Here is a 10,714-nt window from a genome sequence, read left to right as displayed (position 1 = left end):
ACTGATTCAGGCTCATACTACTCTACTGAACAGGGTATTAAAAGTGTACTAGTAGGCCTACAAGTCTGCATACTACCAAAAGGGGCGTAGGTTTTTTTTTTCCGGGGGTTTATTTATTTATTTATATATTTATATATTTATTTATTTATTTCGACTGTTTAGAGCGGTGGTATGCTGTTTTGGACGTGGCCTAAGTTTCATATCCTGCGACTTGGCTGAATCACAATAAATCTCTCTATAAGGTCTCAAACTTATTGCAGCCAGTTTACCCATCGATAATCTATCAATTATGATATTTAATGCGTTCTGAATTTTTTTGTGTGTGTGTGTGTGTGTTGTGATTTTTTAAGCACTAGAGAACTTTCCACTCAAGTTTTAGTTTCATTTGGAGACCTGTTTGTTCACGTGGATTGAATACCTTCATTCCAAGGACTACAACTATTAAAATTGTTAGTTAGTTTTTTATTTATTTTCTTTAAATCATGGACACCACATTGAGCCAGGAAATGAAATAATGGCTGTGCATGCAATGTAGATCTGGAGCCAGATGGGTTTCTGCCAACCATGAAATCTGAATAGTCTGTGTGCCATTGTCTGATTTTTCTTCGTCTCATTTGTTCTAAAACTGCAGCCACTAACAAAACCACTAAATCTCTAGTTCTGGAGTAAATCCTGCATATTTAGTAGAGTCGCCTTCTCAAGTTAAAAGTTAAAAGTTGATGAACAAAAGCAAAAAAACGAGTCAAACAGCACTCCAGGTAAAAGCTTCTAATTTCATCTCCAGCGTCAATGACTGTTAGCTAATAAGTAAAACTTATTCAGTGTATCTGTGCATCATATTACATTATTTAAAGATATTCAAGTAAAATGTACTCATGTGGATGAAGTGATGGCCTAGCCGAACAAACAAGATGCATCTGAGTCAGGGTATGTAAATCTATTCAAATCTTTAAGACAGTGCAACACCAAAAGACAGGTTTGGAAGCACCCAGAGAGCTTTCCAAAGATCCAAAATGGCTGCTGTAGTTTTAGGTTTTTATTTTAACTAAACCAGAGGCACAGTCACTTCAAATAACTATAAGACTCCTATTTAACTGGGACTAAAACCTTCACATTGGCTGTTTGCAGATAAATGGCTAATACAACTGATTTAGCTGAACACTTGTACAGGAATGTGGTGGCCCAAGACTAATGCAATAATTTGTTATTGCTCTACTTGCACAACATAAGTAGCTTTGCAGAAGTGGAGAGGAAAAGAACAAAGAACAATTGCTACAGTTTCTTAGATGTCTTAGATTTTGCACAGAGAGTATAAAATGTGACATTGTACTTTATCTGTGTAATTTAGTACCAATATTCTTCCCCCTCATTGAGGCCTGAAATGTGAATAAAAATATCTGTAGCTTACAGTAACACTCCCTGCTATACAGTGTGTATTTTTTCTATGTTCAAACCTAAATGCATAGTGTAGGTCAGTGCTTCTCAAAGCAGGGTCTGGAGACACCCAGGGGACCGTGGTCTTTTATTTTGTTACAGCACTGAATATCACAAACTACCATTACTGACTTCTGAGTAACTATAAGAACTGAGTTCTTATAATTATTTTATTGGTCAGTGGAATGAAATATGTTTAAGCCAAAAATTTATTAATGAAAAACAAATCAATGCCTATAAATAATGCGAATAACAAAAAAATTATAATTATAATAAAAAAGCTCTAAGACTCCAAAGAGTAGATAGCCATAATATTACTGTAAACATTTGAATAATGAAACTAATATTTCAGTAGTTAATAAAAAAAAAATGGTATCAGGGTTGGCCTGTGTATTTAGTTAGTTAGTTAGTTAGTTAGTTAGTTAGTTAGTTAATTAGTTAGTACAGAAAAAAGGACCCATAGGGTCCATGGCTGCAAATAAAGTCAAGAAACCACTGTAAAAATGTGGTCTGCTCCCACCTGGTGGTCTGTATTGGTCTTACTGGCCTTACGTGCAATAAAAGCCAGGGGGAATTTAATATTACATTATACTAGACAGCAGCAATAAATGCACTTAGGTGAGAGCACACCTTATAATGTTGCTTATAAAGTTGCACACCTTATAAAGCTTTGCTGTGTAATATTTAGAAAAGCATGGTAATTCAAAAGCGCTTACGCATTTGCTTAAAAATTAACATATTTATTGTATTGGTGTAACATATTGTACACTCACCATCTACTTTGCATTTCTGCATTTGGCAGACACCCTTATCCAGTGTGAGTTAAAAAAAAATTGTATTTCTTTTTGTACAACTGAGCAATTTGAGGGTTAAGGGCCTTGCACAGGGGCCTAGCAGTGGCAGCTTGGTGGTCCTGGGTTTCAAACACAAACCTTCCCATCAGTAGTCCAACACCTTAACCACTGAGCTACCACTTTATTAGGAACATCTGTACACCTACTCATTCATATCTAATAAGCCAATCATGTGGCAGCAATGTCATGTAGAAAATCATGCAGATACAAGTCTGCAGCTTCAGTTAATGTACACATCTACCTTTAGAATGAGGAAAAATTGTGATCTCAGTGATTTTGACTCTGGCATTGTTGTTGGTGCCAGAGGGGCTGGTTTAAGTATTACTATTACTGCTGATCCACTGGGAATTTTACAGACTACAGTCTCTGTAGTTTACTCAGAAAAGAAAAGAAAAAATGTCCAGTGGGAGGCAGATCTGCAGACGGAATTGCCTAGTTAATGAGAGATCAAATTGACAATGGCCAGACAGGTTCAAGCTGACAGAAAGGCTGCATTAACTCAGATAACCTAACTCTATGGCACAGCATGTTGAACCTTGGGGCTACAACAGTAGAAGAGCACTCAGGTTCCATTTCTTTCAGCCAAAACCAGACAGCTGAGCCTACAGTGGACACAGACTCACCAAAACTGGACAAATGAAAAATGGAAAAAAAATAGGGTCTGATTGAATACTGATTTCTACTGAGACATGCAGCTGGGGGAGCAGAATTTGGTGCCAACAGCATGAATCCATGCAGACATAATCTGTCTCGTGTCAAAAATCCAGACTGGTGGAGGTGGTGAAATGATGTGGGGAATTTTTTCTTGGCACATTTTGGGCCTATTAATACCAATCGATTATTGCTTGAATGCCACAGCCTATTTGATGACTGATGCTGACCATGTCCTTTAATTTTTTGGATGGAGAACACTGTATGTCTCCCTTGACAATTCTTTGGCCCAAGGAATGGGCCAAGTGTGCAACTTTGCTGTGCATAGTTCTATGCCATAAAATGGGTCTGTGCCTTTTCAAACCGTGGAAAATGAGAAAGAGAGTTATTTCTCATTGTACTGTGATAGACAGACAGAGAGTTCTTGGAAAGCTGTCTGAAACTAAGATCTCAGTGCAAATCCAATCTGCAAACACTAAATACAGACTCAGTCATATCTTCTATTCATCAAGAACATTGTACCTTATCCACACTGATTTATTCAAACTACAGCGTAAAATCAAATATTTCGAAAAGCATGACCAACAAAAAAACCCTAACTATACAGCCATTCGTTTGTTTAATCTTGATTAATACACAGTGGCATATCAGTGTAAGGTAAGTGTTAAATATTGAATTTTTCAGAGGCCTAATGTTAACAAATGGTCAGTGTCTGACAAAAGTACACACGTGTTTATATAAGTAAAGTTCACACACTGAAACTAATATTATTTCAGACAAAAGATAAAAAAAGAAAAATGGTGCAACTATTTTCTATAAATTTCACTGCTGAATAATTATCTTTCATCCATTATCATCACCCTGATATCTGACAGATAAATAAATGCAGCAATAACATCTAATAATTCTACTTCATATTTCAGTGTTAAGGTTTTAATTCTTCAAAATGAAAACAATTTACAGTTAAACTATACACTAGTACTTTTTTCATAGCTATACTTAAACATGCACAATGAACTGTATTCAGTAATGCCTCATTATTGTACGATCTCTGGGAGGAATTTGGGGGTGTGGGGTAGCTATTTTGTTCTTATTTGTCAGTTTATTATTATTCCCAATAATCATTAACATCGTACCAGTATTACAGGTTCACTCTTATTTCTTCTGGGCATGGGTGATTTTTTGGCAGATTTACCTTCAGGTCAGTTGATGTTAGTTCACATGGAGATTTCAGCATCAATTTCAATTGAAACCAGATAAGGCAACTGAGAATTTAATCATATAAATAAGTAATTTAATAATAAATAATTCATAAATATTGCATTCTATGTATCGATAAATCTATAGGATAGTCTATATGGCAAGATAATGATGTGATGAGAATAATTAACTCTTTTGTCTAGAGTCCTATAGTTTTTGACTGATACATATGCAGTTCATGCAATAATTCTATGACCTCAGTGGAGTTTTAGTTTCATCATGCTGCTATATCACATGGTGTGGTGCTGATTGTCACAACTCTTTTATAGCTGGCGCATATTGCCGGTCATCCTAAAACGACTGACCTAACTGTAACTTACTCACATCAAACAGAAAGCTTTATTCATGCGTCATTTTATTTCCATTGTTTTACCCAGGTGACATTTTTTTCACAGCTGTTGATAAGCGTAAAAGGCAATATTAGAGAATTCTACCACATCCCACTTTGTACCTCCCTCGTTTCTTTTCCCCTCCTCCTTTCTTACACGTTTATCAGACCAATATTACCCTGCTTAACTGTAATGCCAGCTCCATCCATCAACTGCCAGCATGAACACACGCCAATCAAAAACCAACTCAGACACAGACTTGTGTACAACAGACTCAGTTAGTGTGTTCGATATAGAGCCAGTAGTGGAGGAGACAGCATTCCATCGCATTGTCAATGTTTTTCAGCCCTATATCCAGCCCTGTGTGGCTGAACTGGTGGGCTCCACGCTTTTCATCTTCACTGGCTGCATGTCCGTCATAGAGAATCCGCAGGGCACTGGGAGTCTGCAGCCAGCTCTAGCACATGGCCTAGCACTGAGCATCGTCATAGCACTGTTTGGAGAGATCAGGTATTCACATGGGTGAATTTTTTTTTCCTGTCTAAGGTATTGCAAGAATTAATTTACACGATTTTTCAGATTCTTATTTGGCTCTAAAAATCAAAATCAACATACTTATGAAAGCAAATTTGTTGCATGCATCATCCATTCATTTTATTGATATCCACAAACAGTAAAATACTGACCACAATATAGTGCTAACCTATATGTTAACCTAGAATTTAAAATGAAGATCAGCTATATGCATTGACACAAAGTTGTTCCTGCAGTGGAGGTCACTTCAACCCCGCTGTCTCTGTGTCTGTTTACCTGATCGGGGGTCTTAATGTCATCCTGCTGATACCGTACATTATGGCACAACTGTGTGGTGGACTCATTGGTGCAGGTCTGGCTAAAGTAAGTCAGATATTATTCACTGTGCCAGAATGCTGAAAATCTTCATGCAGTTTAATTATCTTAGACAAACTCTGCTTATCTGTATTTGTTCATTTCTTACACGCGCTCTGCTTGACATTATCAGGAATACAGGAAACTGAGTGGAGCTGCATAGATTTTCTAAGAACAAATCAATGACTCTGATATACATGCCGTATGTGTGTGTAATATTACAAATGTAATATTCTCTTCTCTTCCTTAGAGTATCTCACTACCACATAATTACTACAATGCATCTGGTGGTGCGTTTAACACCGTCCAAGAGCGAGCTCAGATTGAGCCTGCTGTTATAGCTGAGATGGTAATGACGCTGTTCCTGACTATGTCAGTGTGTATGGGGGCAGTGAATGGCAAGACACGTACCTTACTAGCTCCATTCTGTATTGGACTGACAGTTGGCGCTGATATCTTAGCAGGGTGAGTATGTATGATAACACACACTAGACCATTATTCATTATTAATTCATTAAAGAAAAAACATTCAGCCTGATATTAAGAACAGATTTTCCTCAAATTTGTGGACTTTTTTTGGTTTACCTGTGTAGACAGTTCCACCACAACACATCTCCAGGTTCTCCTTTGTATTTCCTGTATTTTATTATTTGACTGAGAGTTTCTTACCTAACCTGTAATTATTGTTCATGGTGTAGTTAATGTGCGTAAAAGAATGACATTTGGCAATTAGAAGTGAGTTGTGCTTGCAGTCAGGAGGAAATATGGACTCACCTTATCGGATATTTGTTCTTGTGTCAGTTCCTCTTGGCAGCTCTGATATCTCCTCTGACCTACACATTTGTTGATAGGTCAGTTTTTGCTGGATGGAAAATGTGACTCAAAGCACAGCTATGAAAGTATAAGGGGATGCCATAATGTTTTTTTTTAGTTTGCCAGACCTTACATAGTAATTTGCTGCTAATGTACCAGAACTTAACCTCAACTTGCATTCTTCATAAGGGCTTTTTAGTGGTTCTAATATTATTTTTACTATAGTTGTACAGCAATAAGGAAAAGGTTTCTCAAGAATGCCGCATCTCTGCCACAGATGTCTTTCTTTAGCCACAATATCTACGCTAACGAGTATTTAGACTGTTTTTTAAATTATGTCATGTCATCTATGTGCACTCTTAGAAAGAAGGGCTGGAGCGCTGGAAATCTTAAGGGTTCTCCGGTAGTAGAACTCTACAACAGAGACCCTATTCACACATGGCCAGTTCATGCATCTCATACCCGTATTGTATTTTTAACCTCCCGTATTGTATCTTTAATGACATGCATTTACACTTGCAGCCTCCAGTCAGCTAGACCTGTGTTTCCATTTCCAGCAACTTATTAGTTTCCCACCTTTAATTATGAATATATCCAAAATCATTATTCAATTTTTTTAATCAGGTTTTGTAATTGCACTTTTTTATTGCTTTTGTTTTCAAATCTGACTTGGAGAGTCAGGCATACGCGTGTGCGTTCTTGTCGGGCATAAAATGCATCAATAATACATCTAGTGTAATTTCACATCTTTATTTTTATGTGAATGATCACTATCCAGATATAATCCTGATGCTCAAGAAAGATGCATAACATGAATATAGTTCAAGTATTTCCCTATCACACTTTAAAGGAAGCTAAGAACCCTTAACTATACAAAGAACCCATTGAAGCACCATTAAACGTCTAAGAAAGTAATTAAGGGAGTAATAAAAGGCTATTTAGACATAAACAGATGACTTAATAACTCCCCCCAGTCAAAAAAAAAAAGCTGCTGGATCCATTAAACTTACAATGAACTGTGACTCTTCCACATTGTTTCCAACCTCATTAACACACACACACAGCCTCACAGCAGTGAGCAGTCAAAGCATAGTTAGAGCACCTTTAAAGGACAGCAGGAAAACACTAAACCTCATGCTCAAGGCTCCTAGGTGGTAGAGACCTGCACTAAAAAATGCAAAACAAGACAATTATGCCATTATGTCCTACCCATTTAGCTTACTTTTTTTTCTTAATATTTCTTATTTCACACAATTCTTGATTAAATCAATTTAATGTATAAATCAGTTGAATACATTTTATTTAAATATTGTGTTTAACAGTAGATATTGTCACTAAGCAGCTTTACAGTAGAATGTCCCCGGTTCGATCCTGTGCTTAAGCTACAGTGTAAAACGTTGATGTTTTGCGTGATGTCTCTGTGGATTTCCTCTGTGTTCACTGGTTTTCTTCCACCGCTCAAAAACATACAGGTTGGTGGAATGTCTCCTCAAAAATGATTCATTGCTCCTCTGTGTAACTGAATGTGAGCAGGATGGCCTCCAATCCAGGGTGTATTTCCACCTTCCTCCATGCTTTCACATGATATGCTTGGATCCATGACTATTCTGTCCAGGATAAAACGTTTAATGAATGTTATCTGTTTACACTATTTATTCACACTTTATTGTCAACCAAGTAGAAGATGGGCAGCTTTCCAGTTCACACATCAGTTGTCTCAAAGATAAACGTGTACAGTGTACAGAGGCACATTTCAACATCTGGAGCTGCAGCAGCTGCACTTGCTTTAGCCAGAATAAATGCTCACAGTTGGACGGATCCAAGTCCTTAAGCACACGGCTTTATATTAAGGATACAGTATATTGAACCATGTGCTTTTTAGTTACCTAAAATCTTTTTATTCTCTTCCTAGAAAAGACACATAATTCATGTGAATAATTCCAGTTTTGAAATGAAAAGCATTTCTCCGAAGCCAAATGTGAATCTGTATTGCCTCCTGCTATTTTTTTTAAATACCCAACCGAGTATATTAGTTGAGCTCAGGCAAAAGTGAGCAAGCTCAAATTTCTTGTGGTGTGGGAATAAACCCCCCACTGCCCTGAATAAATACTCCTACTCACACAGCCTTAATGCATTCACTACAGCATCTGTGTTTTCATCCTTCCCAGTTTGTATCCCATTAATTACCATGGGTCATGTGGTTAATCTCTCCCAACATGTAAGAGCTAAGAGACTTAATGGAATGCACCTCCTCCGTACATTTCATTTTAATTTCTGGATTTTGGCCAATACAAACTGAATTTAATTGCATTGTCTTTATAACTTCAAAAAATTGTTCATCTCAGTACTCTACTTGCTCTCACTAAGGTGGCCAATGAGAACATTAACTTATACAGAACAAATCTATACAAAAACTAAATTTATTTGGGTTTTATTGCTATTCTGGGATGAAATCAGATCTCCTGTAGTAAAAGTGAAAACTTGACACATATAATGATGAAGATTTGCTGAGTGCTATGACCTAATACGAATACCTATATATCTGTGCTTTACTGAGTGTGCATATTTGTTGTCAATTAGAGGAGCAGTCTCTGGAGCATGCATGAACCCAGCACGTGCTTTTGGACCAGCAGCAGTGGCTAATTACTGGGCATATCACTGGATCTACTGGGTCGGACCCATGGCTGGTGCACTGCTCACTGCTACTCTCATTCGGTAAATGTGCAGCTATTGACAGGAATGTCAAACAGTAAAGGATATAACTTTAAATATTACAAATATCATATTATGCTATATATTTGTTCATATTGCATGTTCTGTTATGGTTTTCCAGGTTGATGCTGGGTGACGAGAAGATTAGAGTGATACTGAAGTAACTTCAATGTAAATTCAATCATTCAATGCCAATAGTTCTTCCAATTTGTCATTTCTGAATGTTTAACTGTTCACTTTTGCTACCGCCTAATAATACAGAATAGTACTTAATACGGACAATAGTATATAATATAAATTTTGAGTATTTGTGGACTCTAAAATGTTTTTATTTTTGTAGTGTGAGTTGCATAACACTTGATACAAACACACACACACAAATCAAAACTTAATGAGCATAAAAGCTTCAAATCAGTTCAGAACTGAACTGAACACAAAGCACGTAATTTGTTTTTAACAGCTTCAGCAGTAATATACACTACTTCTCTACTACAGCAGTGTGATTCTGTTAATTGCTTTGTGTTCAGTTTGACGTTCTATGATGCCTGGAGTTTAGCCTGGACTGGTTATTATTTCTTTTTGTCTTGTTTGTCTAAAAAGTCTGAAATATGTTCAGTACATTACCTTCTTGAAGAATCACTGACTGTATAATTGTGATCAAACTATGTTACACTATTGCAGTTTCTTTATAAACGCTGTCAACAGCAAAGCCGGCCCAGACAATCACCCTGTTTTTAAGTAGGAATATTAAATTTGTTCACCGACATAAGATACATTGACCAAGATATATAGACTAAATCAGCAGATTTATTCATCATTCTTACTTTTTCAATTTGGAAGAATCTTTAATTACATGCCACTTGAATGAACTTGAATCTTGCCCATTCAAAATATTGTCACAAAATGTTAATAATATATATGTATATTAGTTATAACAAAGAACATCACATTTCCATTTCACATTTTTACATTTATATCTTTTAATTAACTTCAGATTAACTGAAATTTCACTTCATTGAATTTGACCAAAGTTCACGTTTGAATAAAAATGCATACTCTGTGGTCATAATTTATAAAGGAGAACCTCAACCAAGCACATTTCCTTAGACCTTATGAAGCCTTGTGTACTGTAATACACTGTAATTCACCATAATCATGTTTGCAGTTTCGTGGATTTATTGTGGTATAGATGGTCTATATAATTTCTTCAGTTATATTCCAGTGTGTTCTGTTTTTTATTTTGTTTTTTTATATATATGTAATAAAAGTTTCCACTCATCTATGTCTCATGTGATTGTATTTTTGTAGTAAAATTCAACATTTAAACTACTTAAACAAACAACAAAAAGTCATTTTCAGTGTATATTATAAGCTATTTTCAACCTACATTTATTATAAAGTATGACTTATGTTTTCAAGTCATTGTTCATTGATCATTATGAATGATCAATAATAGGGAGGTCTATGGGATTATACTGCTTAATATTTTAAGTGGCAATTAGGGGTTAGTACATTAGACTCACACATCTGGGGTTAGGGGTTCGATTCCTGCCTCTACCCTGTGTGTTTGCATGTTCTACTCATGCTTTAAGGGTTTCCTTGGTGTAGTTTGGTTTCCTTCCCCAGTCCAAAGACATCTGTTGTAGGCTGCTTGGTGTGTGTGTGTGTGTGTGTGCGCATATGCGTGTGTGTGTGTCTGTGTGTGTGTGTGTGTGTGTGTGTGTGATGGACTGGCCTTGTGCCATGGGATCAGGCCCAAGTTTTCATGACCCT

At 36.5% G+C, this 10,714-nt stretch overlaps 1 protein-coding gene across 1 annotated transcript; it reads left to right on the top strand.

The window, feature by feature from the left end:
• The first annotated feature begins 4,709 nt into the window (after positions 1-4,709).
• On the top strand, positions 4,710-10,219 carry LOC131344621 (aquaporin-8-like). Its single transcript, XM_058377056.1, has 5 exons — positions 4,710-5,038; positions 5,299-5,425; positions 5,667-5,881; positions 8,810-8,944; positions 9,063-10,219. Exons 1-5 carry the CDS (start codon positions 4,749-4,751, stop codon positions 9,103-9,105), a joined length of 810 nt encoding a protein of 269 aa, XP_058233039.1. The 5' UTR covers positions 4,710-4,748; the 3' UTR covers positions 9,106-10,219.
• Positions 10,220-10,714: the final 495 nt, after the last annotated feature.

Source organism: Hemibagrus wyckioides, linkage group LG02 (assembly GCF_019097595.1).
Source record: "Hemibagrus wyckioides isolate EC202008001 linkage group LG02, SWU_Hwy_1.0, whole genome shotgun sequence".
NCBI classification, from domain to species: domain Eukaryota; kingdom Metazoa; phylum Chordata; class Actinopteri; order Siluriformes; family Bagridae; genus Hemibagrus; species Hemibagrus wyckioides.
This window is presented reverse-complemented; position numbering and strand designations above follow the sequence as displayed.